The sequence below is a fragment of the Monodelphis domestica genome, chromosome 4 (genome assembly GCF_027887165.1).
Source record: "Monodelphis domestica isolate mMonDom1 chromosome 4, mMonDom1.pri, whole genome shotgun sequence".
In the NCBI taxonomy this organism is placed as follows: Eukaryota; Metazoa; Chordata; class Mammalia; order Didelphimorphia; family Didelphidae; genus Monodelphis; species Monodelphis domestica.
In genome coordinates this window covers 272,731,256-272,751,332 of record NC_077230.1, presented here as the reverse complement: position 1 = coordinate 272,751,332, position 20,077 = coordinate 272,731,256, and the positions used below count along the sequence as shown (strand labels likewise).

The 20,077-nt window shown below is 37.2% G+C and overlaps 1 protein-coding gene across 3 annotated transcripts in view; it reads right to left on the bottom strand.

Moving 5' to 3' along the window:
* Window positions 1-20,077, bottom strand: part of CCDC15 (coiled-coil domain containing 15) — a 79,494-nt gene that overhangs the window by 10,163 nt on the left and 49,254 nt on the right. For all 3 annotated transcript variants that reach the window (XM_056794561.1, XM_056794560.1, XM_056794562.1), the window contains one exon: window positions 3,827-4,000. In XM_056794561.1, the coding sequence (XP_056650539.1) occupies window positions 3,827-4,000 (174 nt within the window). The remainder of the gene's footprint in view (window positions 1-3,826; window positions 4,001-20,077) is intronic.

Here is a 20,077-nt window from a genome sequence, read left to right as displayed (position 1 = left end):
ACAAATAAAATAGACAAAGTACTTGTCAGTCTAATTAAAAAAAGGAAAAAAAAACAAATTGACAGTATCCAAGATGAAAAGGGAGATCTGACCTCTAATGATGAGGAAATTAAGGCAATCATTAAAAACTACTATTCCCAATTACATGGCAACAAATATGGAAATCTAGGTGAAATGAAAGAATACTTACAAAAATATAAATTGTCTAGACTAACAGAGGAAGAAATAAATTACCTAAACAACCCCATATCAGAAAAAGAAATTGAACAAGACATCAAAGAACTCCCTAAGAAAAAATCCCCAGGTCCAGATGGATTCACAAATGAACTCTATCAAACATTCAAAGAACAACTAATCCCAATATTTATACAAACTATTTGACAGAATAAGCCAAGAAGGAGTACTACCAAATTCATTTTACAACACAAACATGGTACTGATCCCAAAGCCAGGCAGGCCAAAATCAGAGAAAGAAAACTATAGACCAATCTCCCTAATGAATATAGATGTAAAATCTTAAATAGAATACTAGCAAAAAGACTCCAGCAAGTCATCACAAGGGTTATTCACTATGACTAGGTGGGATTGATACCAGGAATGCAAGGATGGTTCAATATTAGGAAAACCAACCACATAATTGACCATATTAACAAGCAAACTGACAAAAATCACATGATTATCTCAATAGATGCAGAAAAAGCCTTTGATAAAATACAACACCCATTCCTATTGGAAACACTAGAAAGTATAGGAATAGAAGGGTCTTTCCTAAAAATAATAAACAGTATATATATCTGAAACCATCAGCAAACATCATCTGCAATGGGGATAAACTAGAAGCCTTCCCAATAAGATCAGGAGTGAAACAAGGATGCCCATTATCACCTCTTTTATTTAACATTGTACTAGAAACACTAGCAGTAGCAATTAGAGAAGAAAAAGAAATTGAAGGTATTAAAATTGGCAATGAGGAGACCAAGCTATCATTCTTTGCAGATGATATGATGGTTTACTTAAAGAATTCTAGAGAATCAACCAAAAAGCTAGTCTAAATAATCAACATCTTTAGCAAAGTTGCAGGATACAAAATAAACCCACATAAGTCATCAGCATTTCTATATATCTCCAATCCATCTCAGCAGCAAGAATTAGAAAGAGAAATTCCATTTAAAATCACCCTAGACAATATAAAATACTTAGGAATCTATCTGCCGAGACAAACACAGGAACTATATGAACACAACTACAAAATACTCTCCACACAATTAAAACTAGATCTAAACAATTGGAAAAACATTGATTGCTCATGGGTGGGATGAGCTAACAATAAAAATGACAATCCTACCCAAATTAATTTACTTATTTAGTGCCATATCCATTGAACTACCAAAAAACTTCTTTACAGAATTAGAAAAAAACATAATAAAGTTCATTTGGAAGAACAAAAGATCAAGGATATCCAGGGAAATCATGAAAAAAATGCAAAGGAAGGAGGACTTGCAGTCCCATATCTCAAACTATACTATAAAACAGTGGTTATCAAAATAATTTGGTACTGGCTAAGAGACAGAAAGGAGGATCAGTGTAATAGACTTGGGGTAAATGACTTCAGCAGGACAGTCTATGATAAACCCAAAGATCCCAGTTTGGGGGACCAAAACCCACTTTTTGATAACTGCTGGGAAAATTGGAAGACAGTATGGGAGAGATTAAGTTTGGATCAATATCTCAAACCCTACACCAAGATAAACTCAGAATGGGTGAATGACCTGAATATAAAGAAGGAAACCATAAGCAAATTAGGTGAACACCGAATAGAATACTTGTCAGATCTTTGGGAAAGGAAAGACTTTAAAACCAAGCAAGAGCTAGAAAAAAATCACCAAATGTAAAATCAATAATTTTGATTACATCAAATTAAAAAGGTTTTGTACAAACAAAACTAATGCAGCCAAAATTAGAAGGGAAGCAACAAATTGGGAAACAATCCTCATAAAAACCTCAGACAAAGGTTTAATTACTCAAATTTACAAAGAGCTAAATCAATTGTACAAAAAAATCAAGCCATTCTCCAATTGATAAATGGACAAGGGACATGAATAGGCAATTTACAGTTAAAGAAATCAAAAGTATTAATAAACACATCAAAAAGTGTTCTCAATCTCTTATAATCAGAGAGATGCAAATCAAAACAACTCTGAGATATCACCTCACAGCTAGCAGATTGGCTAACATGACAGCAAAGGAAAGTAATGGATGTTGGAGAGGATGTGGCAAAGTTGGGACATTAATTCATTGCTGGTGGAGCTGTCAATTGATCCAACCATTCTGGAGGGCAATTTGGAACTATGCCCAAAGGGCGATAAAAGACTTTCTGCCTTTTGAACCAGCCATAGCACTGCTGGGTTTGTACCCCAAAGAGATAATAAGGAAAAAGACATGTACAAAAATATTCATAGCTGCACTCTTTGTGGTGGCCAAAAATTGGAAAATGAGGGGATGCCCTTCATTTGGGGAATGGCTGAACAAATTGTGGTATATGTTGGTGATGGAATACTATTGTGCTAAAAGGAATAAAGTGGAGGAATTCTATGAGGACTGGAACAACCTCCAAGAATTGATGCAGAGCGAGAGGAGCAGAACCAGGAGAACATTGTACACAGAGACTAATACACTGTGGTACAATCGAATGTAATGGACTTCTCCATTAGTGGTAATGCAATGACCCTGAACAAATTGGAGGAACCTACAAGAAAAACCACTATCCACATCTAGAGGAAACACTGTGGGAGTAAAAACACCGAAGAAAAACTGTTTGATTACATGGGTCAAAGGGATATGGTTGGGGATGTAGACTCTAAATCAGTGGTTCTCAATCTTTCTAATGCCGTAACCCTGCAATACAGTTCCTCATCTTGCAGTGACCCCAAACCAAAAAATTATTTTGGTGGCTACTTCAAAACTGTAATTTTGCTACAGTTATGATTCAGAATGTAAATACCTGATATGCATTATGTATTCTTATTGCTACAAATTGAGAGGTTGAGAACCAATGCTCTAAATGAACATCCTAGTGTAAACAACAACATGGAAATAGGTTCTGATCAAGGACACAAGTAATACCCAATAAAATTGCGTTTTGGCTGCAGGAAGAGTGGGTGGAGGGGAGGGAGGGAAATAATGTGATTATTGTAACCAAGGAATAATGTTCTAAATTGACTCAATAAACTTATTCAAATGGGAAAAAAAAAAGAAAAATCATCTTGACAGGTAAGTGGACAATGGATTATAAATGTGGAGAGACACCAATAAGAAACCTTCTGCAACAGTTCCAGTAAGAGGTGATGAGGATTTGAAGTAGGATTGTGGCTATGTGAGTAGAAAGAAGCGGATGTTTATGAGAGATGTAGTAAAGGGTAGGAACAAGATGATTTGGCAAAGGGTATGTGGATGAATGATAATGAATGGTTAAAGATGACACTGAGGTTGTGAGCCTGGGTGAGTTGTGAGTTGCCCTCTATTATAATGGGGAACTTGGGAAGAGGGGAAGAGTTTCAGAAGAAAGATAATGAGTTTCTGGTTTGGACAAGCCAAATTTGAGATGTCAACAAGACAACCAATTCAAGATGTCCAAAAGACATTTGGTGATGTGGGACTGGTACTCAGGAGACTAGAGCTAGATATACAGATGTGGACTAATATGCATAGAAATTATAACTGAATTCATGGGAAATGATGAGATCATCAAGAAACTAAAGTATTAGGGAAACATAGGTAGTGCTTCTTTTAAGTTTGCAGTAAGCTTTGAACATTTCTCCCAAGGTACCTGATACATTCTCTGCTTCTCTGATGTTTTTTAATAGCTCCTTTCTTATCCTCCAGTTTTGAATCAGCTGATATCTCACATGTCTTCACCCCAGAATCCAGGTCTTCCTGGCAGGTCTTTCTCAGGATCTTTTGCTCCTCAATGCAACGCTGTTGCTCTTTCCATTTCTTAACTCTGGGAACAAAATTCAAAATTCAACACATTTGAATAATTTAGTCAAATGCTTTTTTGGAATCAATGTTCTGGAACTATTTCCTCCCTGCATCCCTCCCAAAGAAAAACATACACAAAGATTGATACTTAGTTCTTGTTTACAGGAAAGCAATTTTGGTTTCTCTTTTCTTGCCATACACAAAGTCAAATCTCCAGAGGGAAATGAGTAGTGATTATAATGTAACAGGCTTTTTAATAAAGATTTTTGTATAAGTAATTTCTCAGTCCAAGACTTATAATAAATGTCACTGGCTTGTTAAGCACAAGCTTTACAAACTTCATTTCATGTGAGTTTCATAACAATCCTGTGAGGTAAATACAATTGGTATTATTATCCTAATTTTACATGTAAGGAAACTAAATCTGAATTTGCTTATAGTCACACAACTATCAGTCAGGGTCAGGGTCAGTACTTAAGAATAGGTCTCTTCTAACTACAAACCTAACATGGTCTTCATTCCACCAGTTAATCTGTCACTCACTCAGTCAACAAGTATTTAGTAAGCACTTACTATATTCTAGACAGTGTGCTAAGAGGTGGGGATATGAAGGAAGACAAAAATAGTCTCTTTCTAATGGGAAAAACATTCAAACAATTAGGTACATTAGGTATATATATATATGGAGGCAGAGGAAAAGTAATCTTGGCGGGGAAAAGACAGTGTTGAATACTACTGAGGTATCTAGAAAGAAAAAGATTGGGAAAAGATAATTAGATAATTAAGAAGTCTTTGATAATAAAACACTAGACAAGAATAATTTTAGTTGAATGATGAAGTCAAAAACAAAACTGAACAGGGTTTAGAAGAGAGTGAGAGGAGAAGAAATAGAGGCACTGAGTGTAGATGGTTTTCTGAAGCAATTTAGTCAAGTGTATAATTTGAATTCTCTCCCCAGGACTCTAAATCACAGCTTCCCACGTTCCTTCTCATGTTACATCCTTAAGTTTTGGAGATAAAGTTTGCGTGTGACCCTGTCCCGCGCTCTCTTTTTTTTTTTTTAAACCCTTACCTTCCGTCTTGGAGTCAATACTGTGTATTAGCTCCAAGGCAGAAGAGTGGTAAGGGTTAGGCAATGGGGGTCAAGTGACTTGCCCAAGGTCACACAGCTGGGAAGTGTCTGAGGCCAGATTTGAACCTAGGACCTCCCGTCTCTAGGCCTGACTCTCAATCCACTGAGCTACCCAGCTGCCCCACCACGCTTTTTCGGCAAACGCATTCAGGAAAGTTTTCTTTACTCAGGTTTTAATTTTTGTTCTTTTTTTCTTCTATTTCAAGTGATTATTAATAAATCTTATAAAATATAATACTTGGGAGTTATGGGATATTAATTTTAATCTTACATTTGTTGTCAACCATGAAGGGTCTGATTTTTTTTTTTGTCAGTGCTATAAGGGAATTTAGTGATTTCCCCATAGCAAAGGATCTATTGCCTACAAAATCCTGTTGCTCCAAGAATTTCCCTCAACTGTTTCTTAGTGGAGGGGACAGTCAATTTCTGAATATCTTCAATGAGCTTAGGGGAAATGAAGTGGGCACCAGAAGTTAAAATAAACTAAATATTTCACTTTGGGGAGATACCACTAAACCTTTACCTTTGAGACTTTGTGGCGTCTCTTATGCTGCTCTAAAAGGAGATATTTGCTACCTTCCTGGCATACTGTGGCATTTGGTGAGGCCAAGAGCAAATTATCTACAAAGTGTATCAAACAGCTCTCCTTAAACTTAGTATTTTCTAAATCTTGTGTTAAAATCAATGAGAACAACATTAAATTGTCAATGTACTCTTGTGGCAACTGACACCAGGTCCACTGGGAACCTTTCCTTTCCAGGTGAAGGCAAATATATCCCTGGAATTCTCATGAATAGGGATTTAGAAGAAAGCTGAACACAAATCCACCACAGTAAAATATTTGGCTATGCTGGGAATACAGATAACAACTGTGGCTGTGTTTGGAACCACAGGATGCCTCTTTATGACATGATGATTTACTGCCCTTAAATCCCAGACAAATCTATAGTTTTTCCATTTGTATCTAATTTTGTTTTTTTTTACAGGTAGGATGGATATATTATATTCAGATTTCAATGGAATTATTATTCCTTGCTCAATTAATGAATCAATCCTCTTTGGCAGAGGATATTGAGGAATGGAAGGAGGTGGACCACCTTTTGTTTTGAACAGGCACAACTGATGTAAGCAGCCCAACATTGGAAGATGATGTGGCCCAGAAACACACAGGTACATCAGCAGGGATTTCAAAGGTGGGAGGCTCTTTTATCTCCTGACTGTGAAAGAAGCACAGGGAGCAAATTTAAGGATTCCTCAGGCTATTCCAGTACCATAAAGCTGTCTGAAGAGCAAGTTATTGTGGCTCTAAGCTTGCATAAAAGATCTCTCCCTAGCAAATTTAATGGGGAGCTTGGCATTAGAAGGAAAGAATGTTCTACTGATAGGGATCCCACAGACACCATTTGAGGGGAAAGCTTTGGGACCTTTAGGGGTGGCCCTGAAACCCCCACTACATTTAGTGAGCCAATGTAATCACAATTAGAATCAAGTGTACTCATCAATACCGATCTGGAGGCTCAAGTGTCTCAGAGGAAATCATAATACATATTTCCAACTTTCAGGGTTACATGAGGTTCATACCTATAGGGGGTAAGGGGGAGATGGATAGGGATAATTGGCATTAAAACATCAGGGTTGGGGGCAGCTGGGTAGCTTGGATTGAGAGCCAGGCCTAGAGAAGGAAGGTCCTAGGTTCAAATCTGCCCTCAGAAACTTCCTAGCTGTGTGACCCTGGGCAAGTCACTTGACTCCCATTGCCTAGCCCTTATCACTCTTCTGCCTTGGAACCAATACACAATATTGATTCCAAGACAGAAGGTAAAAGTTTAAAAAAAAACCCAAAAACTTCAGGGTCTGAGAAATCAAAGGTTTCACTCTCTGATTCTAGCGCCCTTCCCCCAACCCTCCCCCCCACACACACACACCTTCATAAAGATCCTTGGGTATTTCCCTGGAATCCCCCATGCTGAGGGGCATTTCCATCCTGATTCTAGAATGGACGAGCCCCACTTTGGAAATTTTGTTGTTGGGTATTTTGGTGTGAGTTATCATTTGCCTCATTTGGATTATTATTTCTATAATTGTTATTATTTCTAATCACCTGATTCCACTTACAGTTCATCATTATGTAACCCCTTTTTGCATAGAAGTGACATGTTAATGATTGATTTTTGGATTCCTGCAAAGGGGCAATGGTCACTGCTTGACCTGCTTTTTCTTTTTCAAATCTTTCAGTTAAAGCTTTTATTTCCTTCCTTAATGTCTCTACTAATTCATTGGTCTCATTTTTTCTGTTCGTGGCCTTTAAGTACATAAACTGCAGCTCTCCTCAATTTCTCAAGGTCCATATTAGGCCAGTTTGGGCAGTATGCCTTAAAATAATCTTTGAGCACTTTGCAACAGTTATTTACAAACTGTCTCCTAATTTGCCTGACATCTCAATCTATGTATCTACTTCCCAGCTCAATACATCTATCCATAAACTGGGAGGGAATTTCCTCCTCTGATTGCTTATGACTCTCAGACTTGGTCCATGTACCCGGCCTATCAAAACAATCTCTAATTGCTTTTAGTAATGCCTCTCTAATCTGGCATAGTTGTAAATAACCTTCCTCATCATTAACATCCCATCTATGGTCTTTCTCCGGCCAGTAAACCACACTCTTTACCTGGAACTTATTGATAAGAGAAATAATTTTATTTTCCTCTCTTTCTGTCAAAAAAGCGTGGTGCAAATTTTCCATGTCCTGATATACAGAATCATACATAGAAAAAATGTGGTCACACTTCTTAATAATTATAATAGGCTCATCTTCAAAAGAAGGGATATTTTGCTTGAATCTCTTAATATCTTAGTGGGGGAGTAAAAGGTATGTGGTGCCTTAGTGAAACAATATATCCATACTTATTTAAGGTGGGCATGTCCTTTAAGGGGAATAGGAATTTAACTGAATTATTTGCAGTTCTTGTCTCTTGGCTGGATGTCTGTGTTGCTATGGAATAAGTAAGGGGAGGAGTAGGGGAAGGAGTGGATGAGCTGAGAGGGAGGGGTTGGTTTGGGGATAGGAAGACAGGGCGAGAGGAAAGAGGGTGGGAAGAAGGGACAGGGGTGAGTGGGGTGGGGTCACATATGAACTTTATCTCCAAAACATAAGGACATAATGTGAGAAGGAACATGGGAAGATGGGATTTAGAGATCTGGGGAGAGAATGCAAATTATACAAAAGGGAGAAGCCAGAAAGGATTATAGCTATATTGTCTGAAATAACTGTGGAAATATTGACCAAATGAGGGCTTTTTAAGGATGGCGGAGACATGGATGTGTTTGTGAAAAATATGTAGAGCCAGTAGGTTTACCAGAAAGAGCTTAAAGATGAGAAATTAGAGATGATAGCAGGAGTAATCTGCTGGAGAATATGGGAGGAGATGGGATCGAGGGTACATGGGGGGACACTTGCCTTGTCAAGGAGAAGGGCTAATTCTTCATGAGATCCAAGGGTGAAGAGGAAGATAATAGGGGAAGATGTTTGAGTAAAGAAAAGGGGGGAAACAGGAGGTTCTCAGCAAACAGCCTCAGTTTTTTTTCCAGAGAAGTCCTCAGCTGAGGGGGTAGAGTTACAGTGGAAAGCTTGAGAGATGAGAAAGTTTGGAATAGTTGCTATGGTGAGTGGGATAAAAACTCAATCAGAAAGATATAAAAGGATTGCCTTGATGAAATGAGAATGCAGTTGCTGAATTTATGGTATATATGTGTAATGGACCTAATCAGCAAGGTTTCATGATTTTCTCTTCAATGTTTAGCAGCAGGTGAATTAGGAATGAAAAAAGTAGGAACAATCCAGGCTTGGGGTTTGGAAAGGAGTGTTTGGAAATCAGACAAGGAAGCAAATAATTTGAGTTAGAAGAGAATATATTACCAAAGAGTCAAGAAAGGAAGGTGAAGTCAGTGCAGGGGTGATAATCTGTAGAATAAATGAAGGGTAAAGGGGATTGAGGTTATAAGATTCAATAACAGTTTTAAAGGTTGTAAAACATAGGGAAAGATTGGATGATAGAAGATTATGATCATTATTATTGTTCATTCGTTTCAGTTGTGACTGCCCCTTTTGGGATTTTCTTGAGAAAGATGCTGAAGTGGTGAGTGGTTTACCCTTTCCTTCTCCAGTTCATTTTACAGATGAGCAAACTAAGACAAATAAGGTTAAGTGAATTGCCCAGGGTCATATAGCTAGTGTCTGAAGCTGAATTTGAACTCAGGTCTTCCCAACTCCAGACCTAGTGCTCTATCCACTGTGCCACCTAGCTTCTGATTATGATCAAATTTAAAAAAATTGAGTTCCTAAACAAGGAAGGGAATTACCATGTGTGGATAGATGGACTGGAGGAGCAGGTCATGGGAACTGATGAGACCAAGGAACTAGGAAGTTAATTAAGAGTGTTTAAAGGATTATCAATATGACACTTCCTACCCCATTCTTCATCATATTTAATTAGTTTCTAAGCTCTCTCAATGCTGTCTCTAAAATATTTCTTCTACCTATCTTCTCCCCTTTTCACTTCTATTACTATCATAACAATAGAGTTTAGTAACTCTGATGCACTTACGCCATATTATATGGAATTGGAGGAATTAGGAAGGACCTTTTAAAGGAGCTGACACTTGAGCCTTGAAAGGATCTAGGGGTTCTAAGAAACAAAGATGAGGAGGGAGAACATTCCCAACATGGGGGTTAAGCCTGTACAAAAGCACTGAGGCAGGAGATAGAATGTTATATACAGAGAGCAACAAATAGGCTATATTGGCTAAAGAATGAAGAAATAACGTGTAACCATACTGGAAAGACAAGGTGGAGCTAAATTGTAAAGGGCTTTAAATAAAAAACAGAGAAGTTTTTATGTTATCCTAGTGGTAAAGAGGAGCCACTGAAATGTCTTAGAGAGTGGCATGTTCAGATCTACATGTCAGGAACATTAGTTTGGCAGCTGTGTATAGGCTGGATTGTGGAGGGGTGAGATCAGCACAGTGAAACTACTAAAGAGGCTACTTCAATAGTTCAGGTAAGAAGTGATGAGAGCCTGGATTAATATGGTTGAGGCCTTCATCACTTTTTACTTAGAGTACCAGGTAAAATAGCCTTCCAAACTTATTTTCCTCCAATCTCACTGATAGTCAACTTATTTCAGCCTTATTCAAAGTAAAAAAAGCTTAAGTGAATCCTTTAAATTGGTCCACTTATAAGAAAAAATTCAAACTCTTTAGTTTGACATTTAAGACCCTCTGACCATCCTTATATTTGACTCCATACTATATTTCTAGCCTTATTTCAAAGTGCATCCTTTTATACATTCTAAATCCTAATAGAACTGGACTACTTACTTGTCCCTGATCTCACTGTATTCTTTCTATCCCTATAGTCTATTTCAAACCTTTTATACTGTTCTTCTCTATCAATACTCAACTTGGGGTGTCATCTCCTACTCAAAGCCATCATTTATCCCTCCAGCTAGAAGTGATACCTCACCTCCTTTGAATCTCTTATGGCCATTCTATTTAACTGCCTATTTCTTCAATTATTTTAAACTTTTAATATAGCTATTTGTGTACATGACTAGAAAGGACACAATATATAAGCTCTCTGAGAACAGAAATTATGTAGCTTTTCATCCTCCTATTCTTCCCACTTAGCACAGTGCCTTGGCACCTAATAAGTGTTTGCTGTTTTTAGTTGGAGGGAGATGAACACATAGGAGAAAGGTTACCTCATTTAAAACTTCTTTTCAATTATAGTAATGTTCAATGACTGCTTTGTATCCACCTAATTCTTTTCCAGCTAAATCTAAGAATGCTTTTTATGAAGCTCAAATTGGCATATAGAGAAAAGGGACTACCAGTTTAAAAGCCAATCCTTTATCACAAAACTAACCCTCAAATTGATAAAGACAGGTATTACCAGTTATTCTGGGGCAAATCAGTTGCTATTTTTTGATCTGCAATTATCCAGCCTGCTCACAGTTCACACCACTTGATAGAAGAGCTCTGGTAGAAATTCTGGCCATATGTCCATTGATCCATGTTATTCATTTTAGTTTAAGTTCAAGGGGAAGAATATATTTTCTTTTCTGAGATTAACATATCCACCTGTAGGAAGTCTATTCTATTTGCTATAAAGACCAGACTTTAGAAAGATCAGATAAATATGGAAATCATTTTGGATGTGTATTTAAGACATTCAAGGTACTGTTGCAGATCACTGTTCATAGCTACTTATTTATTAAGGTGACAAGGAAACTTTAAGCTTATAATTATCTTCTACATGCTTTTCTATCCTCTCTTGATTTAGTAACCTCTGCTAAGCAACAATGATAAACAAGATCTGGGCAGTCTTCAAAAAATGGAAAGGATGGGGGACAAAAAGATAATTTTGTACACAGATCTACAGCTTAATGAGTCTTTTTTATAAAGTGGTCCAAAATAGACACCAGCAACAATCCAATAAACTGAGCCCAATAACCAGGAACAAAAGGTCAGGGGAGAAAAGAAGCTCATTGTTGCTACTTAGGCAAAAGGAACTGTGCTTTATACAAGTCAAGGACAATATTTGTATGTCAGGAAAATAAAAGATAGAAAAGCTGTGAGGGAAAATACACAAGGAGGAAATCTGAGAGATGCCAAAAAGGACACAGAGAAGGAACAAATACAAATGCTGAATTATTTTAAATTATGTAGTACTTTCTCTTATGTAGCACAATACTTACAAGAATAAGCTAGAAAACAGAAAGGAGAGAATGAAAGAATACAGACTTTAAAGATCAACCCAAGATCCTAGGTGGTGGGAACTTCACAGTTTATATCGTTAAGTAATAGAGCAGATGATGAGAATCTGCTATATAAAGGGTTGGAGGTTATAGTGAAAACAAATAATAGGGTTAGGGATTGTAAGGAATAGGGAACTGTTAAATGATTAGTTATGATCACTTAAAGGATTTCAAGGTTTATGAAGATGGAAGTAGAAAACCTGTAGACAATGACAAAATCAAGTTCAAAACCAAACTCATTATCTTTCTCCCATAAGCCTTATTCTTCTCCTGATTTCATTATTTTTAAGTATGGTACCATCATTCATTGATTTACTACATTTATACCCTTAGATATTACCTTTGACTCTTCACTCTTTCTTATCTCTTATACATACAAAAGTTATAGGTAAAGTTGATTCCAGCTCTTCAACACTTCTTTATTTATCCACTCCTATCTATTTCCATTGCCACCACCATCAGGACTATGGTAACAGCCTAACAATTATTTCCCACTTTCTCTCTCTCTGCTCCAATTCATGTATCATTCCTTTGCTTCTATAGATAGAATAATATCTTGCACACATATATTACTTTTTCAAATAAACATAAACAGTGTTGAGATTAAAGTTAAATTTAAAAGTATTACTGAATTCTTGCACTACGTTCTCTTAAATCTTAAAACAACTACTATCACTTGCAAGTCTATAAAATCTGACATTAAAACGTGCACTAGAGGGAAGAAACAAAATGGTGGAATAATGGAAAGAAGTAGATAGCTCCCCAGAAAACGTTCTCCAAACACATTTAGAATACATACCAGACTGAATCTTAATGGGTAAATGTAAGAAGTCACAGTGAATTATTATTCCAGCCCACCTCAATATAGAGAAACAGATGAAGAGATCTATGGACACTGGAGACCAGATTTCTCTAGAAGACCTGTGCATTCTTGGGCAGGGAGAGGATGTGTACCAGGTTAATCCCAAATCCAAATAGAACATTTTGATAGAAACAAGTGCAAAATCATAGTTTTGTCATCCAATATCAAGTTCTGGATCACAGTTTCAGAAAGGACTGAGAAAGAAATCTGGACCTCTTCTCAAACCCCAGGGCAATTCCCGAACAAATTTAGAAGCAAAACAGGAATGATATGGTTAATATCCTAGATGTCAAAGTATGGTTTCAGTTCCAGCATCTAACCCAGTCTAAAGCCTCCAAAAGCAATAACTAGGGCAGGAATCACAAAACAGGAGGCAAGGGGATCTACATTTCTGTCACTCTGAAACAGCAGAGGAGTAGTTTGCTGTTGCTCAGAACTAAACATAGGTCAGGAACTTGGAGAGCTCAGACCTGGGTGGATACCAATCAGACTTTGCCCTTACTTAGACCACTTGGGGAGCAGTGAAAACTCACAAGTCCCCATTTGAGCTGTTACTGAGATCCTGGAACAATGCATCATGCAATAGTCCAAGAAAGCAGCAACAGGAAAAGCCCAGACCTTCCTTTCAGAAATTTGCAGAGTTTGGCCCTAACATCAGGTCTCAAATTAGGAAGTAGGCTGAAAGAATGAGCAAACAAAAAAAATCCTACCATAAAAAGTTATAATAGTGGCAAAGATGCTTAAGTTACAACCCAGAAAAAAAAATGGCTCCAAAACATCTATAAGCAAAGCCTCAAAGGAATCACTGTGTAAGCGAAAATTCTACTAGAATTCCTGGAAGAGATGAATCAGAAGTTAAGAAAAAATAAAATTGGAAAACAAATGAGAATTACGGAAAAAAAAGAATTGGATAGGGAATTAAAATTCTGGTAAGGAAGTACAAAACCTTGCTCAAGCAACAAACTGCCTGATAATTAGAAAGGACCAAACAGAAGCCCATGATTCCATGAGAAAACAAATATTAAAACGAAGTCAAAAGACTGAAAAAAAAGAAGAAAACAAAATATTTACAGGAAAAACAAATGATATAGAAAAGAAATCAAGATAGCACTTTGTTAAGCTAGCTGTATGACCCTGGGCAAGTCACTTAACCCTGATTGCCCATCACTTGCCACTTTTCTGTCTTAGAATTGATAATAAGACAGAAGGTAAGGATTTTAAAAAAGAAAACTGAAAACAGAGGGCAGAAAAAATTTTGAGAATTTTTAAATTTAGACTGCATAACAAAAACTAGATCTTAAGTCATATTTTAAGAAATATTTTTTAAAATTGCAAATCTCTTAGGAATAGGAGACAAAGTAGAAACAGAAAGGATCCACTAGTCACCTATGAAGGGAACTTTCATCTTCTGAAAGAAATTTTCAAATCAAAACTTCTAGGAGCATTACAGCCAAAATCCAGAGCTTCCAAGTCAAAGGGGAAAAAACAGGGCAAGCAGCTAGACAAAGGAGGAGTACCAAGGAAGAAGTCAGAACTGTATATGTTTTATCAGCCACTACCTTAAGAGTGGAGAGTTTAGAATATAATATTTAGAAGGTAAAGGAAAAAGAAGAATGCTACAGGGATAAAATAAACTTTTAAAGAAATAAAGAACTTCTAATGTCTTGAAGCATTCATAACAAAAAGACCATAGATGTATAGAAACTGAAGATCAAACATAAGAGATAAGAGAAATATAAAAAGGTAAATACAAATGAATAATAAGCTAAACAAGGATACATGGCTTATACTCCAATATGGGGACAAAATATCTATGTCTCTTCAGAATCATTATCATCAGGGATCTGAGAGGGCATCTAATTAGACAGAAGGCCTGGGAGTAGTTGTTGTGTTTTGAGGATTTTAAGACTGGGAAGAAAAAGAAAAAGGAATATAGACTGAGGGTAGTGGTGGGAGGAGAGGAAGTTTAGAGAAAATTCTCTCATAATCATGGTGCTCAAGGAGACATCTATATAAACAAGAAGGAGAGACAGGAGGTGGGGGTGGGGCGGAATAGCTGACACTCATTTGAATTTGTCAAAGGAGGGGAGACTATACACACACACATATGCCTAGTTGGGTACAAGTAATATCTCACTCAAGGAAACGGGAGAGCAAGGTGAGAAGGAGTAATGGAGAATTAGTGGAAGATAAATTAAAAGAGGGATTAGTCCTAAGTAAAACAAACTAAGAATGCAATAAAATATTTATAGTTCTTTAAGAGATAGGAATATAACAGAGTGCCATCGACTGAGGACTGACTGAACAAGCTACAGTATATAAATACCATGAAATACTATAGGAAATGATGAAAGAGATAGTTTCAGAGAAACCTAGGGAATTTTTCATTAATAGGAGAATGATTTATACAGTGAAAAGAGAAACAACTCTGAAAGACTTAGGAACTTGGTAGCCACTATTCCAGAGGACTAATGATGAAATTATACTTTCTACCTCATAATTAATAATGTAAAGTTTTCAGAATGCAGAAGGAGACATTTGGGGGGGGGTGTGATCTGTGGGGGAAATCTCTTTTACTTGACTATACATGTTCATAATAGGGATTTAGTTTTTCTTTCAGGTCTTAATGGGAAAAGGATTTTAAGGGAGAGAAGATAGATTTTGAATGATTAAAAAAATAAAATTTAATTAAAAATAAATAAGTGTTCTCATACTCAAAAAAGGTTTGGAAACATACTTCTAAATCCTGACTCAAATGCCACCTCCTTCATGAAGCACTCTAAAATTGTTTTTTCTCAGACATCATAAACAGCACTTTGATTAGTAATTCTGATGCATTTACTATGCCATATTGCATATATACAACAGAAGGGCTTCTTGAAGGAATTGATACTTCTTTTGAATTTTGAAAGGATCTAGGGGTTCTAAGAAGCAAAGGTGAGGAGGGAGAACATTTAGAGCATGGTGGACAATTCTATACAAAGGCATAAAGGCAGGGGATCAAATGTTATGGAGACAGAGTAGCAAGTAGGTTATCCTGGCAATGTAAGATATATAAAGAGTAATATGTAATCAGATTGAGGTTAAGAAAAGGGGAATGAAAATAGCATTTATATAGAACCTACTAGGCACTATGCCAAGTGCTTAAAACCATTTGATCCTTACAACATCTTTGCCAGGTAGGTTATGGTGTCATCACCATTTTGTAGTTGAGGAGACTGAGGCAAACAGAAATTAAGTGATTTGCCCAGTCTGAAGCTGGATTTGAACTTAATTCTAGGCCCAGTTATTCTAGCTTCGGTGCCACCTTGTTGAAAAGACAAGATGGAGGTAGGTAGTAAGTTAGGGTTATATGACAAACAGAGCAGTTTTTATGTTATTCTAGGGGCAATAGGGAGCTACTGAAGCTTCAGGGACACATGTCAGAGCCACTGGCATATTCAGGCCTACACTTCAGCAATACTAATTTGACAGCTGTATATAGGAAAGATTAGAAACTGATTAAGAGGTTAGTGCAACAGTATAGGTAAGAAGTGATGATGCCAGGACTAAGGTGATTACAGTGAGTAGAGCAAAGGAGAGGGATACAGGAACTGTTGAGAAAGTGGAATAGATAGAGCTTGATAACTATAATGATTTGGGAGTTGAGGGACAGCAAAGAGTTGAGGGTGACTCCAAGACTATCAGAGTGACTAGAAGAGTAGCTGTATCCACCACAGAAATAAAGAAGTTGGGAAGAAAAGTGAATTTAGAAGAAAAGACAATGAGCTCTGATTTGGGTATGTTGACTTTGACATGCCTATGGGAACATCTAAGGAGAGCTGTCCAATAGGGAGATGGAGATGCAAGCCTGGCACTTAAGAAATAGATATAGGTAGGATATATAGATTTGGCATTCATTTGCAGAGCTAAATCCTAGGGAGCTAATAAGACCACCAAGAAAGAGTACAGAGAGAGCGTAAAAATTTTTATAAACATATAAAAAAAGTATACTTATCATTTAAAAAATGGGAGGAAAATGAGAAGAATCATGAAAGATATACAGAATTCTATAGAGACAAAGAAGGAGTGCATTTCAGGAATGTAGGATGCTTGGTGCCAAAGTATAGATAAAAAATAGAGAGCCACATGTGAGGAACAGAAAGAAGACCAATTTGATGAACCATAGTGACCAGAGTACAGGAAGTAATGCATGTGGGAGGTTGAGACCAGACTATGAGGGCTTTAAAAGCCAAACAGAGAAGTGTTTATCCTGGAGGCCTCAGGGAGCAGTTTGGAGTTAGTCAGTCAATCTTAGTCATCTAACATTTATTAAGTGCCTACCATGTGCCAGCCATTGTACTAAGAGATAGGGATACAAAAGCAAAAAACAGTGTTTCTGCTCTGAAGGAGATCATAGTCCAACTGAGAAATAAAATGCAAATAACTATGTACAAAAAAAAAAGATAGCTATAGGATAAATTGGGAGGCGATATCAAAGGGAAAGCACTAAAATTAAGGAGGCCTGGGAAAGGCTTCTTATAGAAGAGAGAACTTTAGCTGAGGCTGAGGGAAGCCAGGAGAGGGGAAGAGTGCTAGTATTGGGGATAGACAGCAAAAAGGCCCAGAGTTAAGAAATGGAGTGTTATGTATAAGGGATAGCAAGGAGGCCAATGTCACTGGATTATAAGTGAAGGGGATAAGTTATAAAACTGGAAAGGCAGGAAGGGGCCAGGTAATGAAGGGCTTTGAAAGCCAAACAGAGGATTTTATATTTGATCCTGGAGGTAATAAGGAGTCACTAAAGCTTATTAAATGGGTGTGTGTATAGGGGTGGTGGTAGTGGTGATATAGTTAGATTTGTGCTTTAGGAAGATCCATTTGACAGCTAAATGGAGGGTGGACTAAAGTGGAGAGAGACTTGTGGCAGAGTAAACAACAAACAAGTTATTGCAATAGTTCAGGTGTGAGGTAAAGAGGATCTGCACCAGGGTGGTAGCTGTGTCAGAGAAGAAAAAGAGGAATATGAGAAATATTACAAAGGTACAAATGACAACACTGAAAATAGATTGGATATGAGGGAAAGAGGGAGACAGAGTGGAAAGTTGAGGATAACACCAGAGTTTAGGGAAAAAGATAATGAATTTAGTTTTAGACATGCTGACTTTAAAGATCTAGTTTGAGATGTCTAAAAGAGAGTTGGGGATATGAGAATGGAGGTCACGAGAGGGTTAGAGCTAGACAAATACATCTGAGAGCTATCTGTATAGGAATGGCAACTGAAACTACAAATGCTGATGAAATCAAGTTAAATACTACATAGAGAGAAGGAGGGCACAATTTAGAGCCCTGTAGGATACCCTCATTTATCAGGCATCTTCTGGGTAAATATCCAATAAAGGAGACAGATAAATAGTGGTCAGACAAGCAGGAAGAGAATCAAGAGAAAAAATACCACAAAAATCCATAGAAGAGACTACAAAGGAAAAGACGGTGATTGAAGGTCAAAAGTTGCAGAGATTACTGAAAGGACTGAGAAAAGATCATTAGATCTGGCAATTAAGAGATCATTAATAAGTTTGGAAAGAGCAGTTTTGGTTGAATGATGAAGTCAGAAGTCAGACCGAAAGAAGAGAAGAGAGGAAAGGAAGTTGAAATATCTATTGCAAACAGCTTTCTCAAGGAGTTAGTTCTGCCATAAAAGAAGAAGGGATATGGGACAATAGATGGCAGGGATGAAATGATCAAGTGAAGGCTGGGATAGATATAGGTTTTTTGTAGGCAGTAGGAAAGTAGCCAAGAAAAAGGGAGCAATTGAATTTTAGTGCAAAAGTGGAGATAATGGAGGGGATAATATACCAGAGAAGAAGGAACAGAATGGGATCATATAAGCATGCAGAAGGAGTTAGCTTTGGCAAGAAGGTTCTCTCTCCATATAAACAGGAGTGAAACAGAAGATAGTGGCAGGAGTCATCTTGGTGTAAGATGAACAGGGTAGAAGAGGCCAATGGTTTCAATTTTTTCAATGAAATATTGGCCAAGGTTCTCAGCTGAGAGGGTGGGGAAGGAGAAATAGGAGATTTGAGGAGGGATGAAAAGGTTTAGAAGAATCACTGCAATGAGTGAGATAAATTGATTAGGGAGGTATAAAAGGATTGCATTGCAGCTGTGGAAGCCCAGCTAAGATGATGCAACATAACCAGTCTGCATGGTTGTGTGATTTCCTTCAGCTTCATTCAGCAACACATGAGTAGGAACAAAGGCAGCAAACAGTGGGAATCATTCAGGGGTGGGATTTGGAAGGAAAAAATATTTAGTATGAAAAAGGGGCAAAGGATTCAAGAGAAGAGTACAGTTTAGAGATGAAGTGGTTCACCAAGAGGTCAAGATGGGTAAGAGAAGAGAGTAGTAATAGCCTAAACAGGAGAAATGGCCTGGGAAAGAATAAAGGAGTCAAGAGACAGGTGACAATAATGAAAGTGAAGATCAAAATCTGGAGTTGTAAAGCAAAGTGGAGAGATGAAATAACAATAGATATTCATCAAGTAAATGCATTTAAGAGTTCATGAACATGGATGAGGTATGCTTGTGGTTGATAGGGTCGGGCGAATGAGTTGACTGAGGAAAAAAAAAGCCACAGTGTTTGAGGGAGTATCAATTTATGTGTTCAAGTCCCCTGGTACAAGGGCAAGAATTAGGCAAGAGAGAAAGAGTGAGAGCCAATCACTAAATTCACTGAAGAAAGGAGATTATTCTGGAGGTCTGAATATAAAGTTACCAGAATCTTAAGTGGGTGTTGACTGAGAAGAATGGTAGACAGTTAGATCAGTGCTTAAAGAAAATCACTTTGTCAGCTATATTAAGGACTGGAGGGGAAAGAATAACAATAATATAAACAAAAACATGGCAGAAAGGCAACTAAACTTGGAATAAATTCAACAATCAATACTGAAATGAGAAGTTAGAGGACTATGGATGCTAACTATGGCAGACTAAACACAGTTACTATAGGGGTTACTTTTGCTTAACTGTTCATTTGTTTCAAAGAAAGTTAAGGGGGGAGAAAAAAAAATACCCTACTGAAGAAGGGCATATAGGGAAAGAATTATGCTGTAAAAATACACTGATAAAAAAGCTTTTAGATGGAAAAAAATTAAAGTTGAGGGTTATCCAAAGGATAATACAACATCGATGAAGAATTCTCATAAGTGCTGTAAAAGTTGTCATCATTGAGATGTATGCCCAGAAAAGGAGTGGAGGAAGTCATGCAGCAAGAATAAGGAATAACTGATGAATACTTTATTGATATC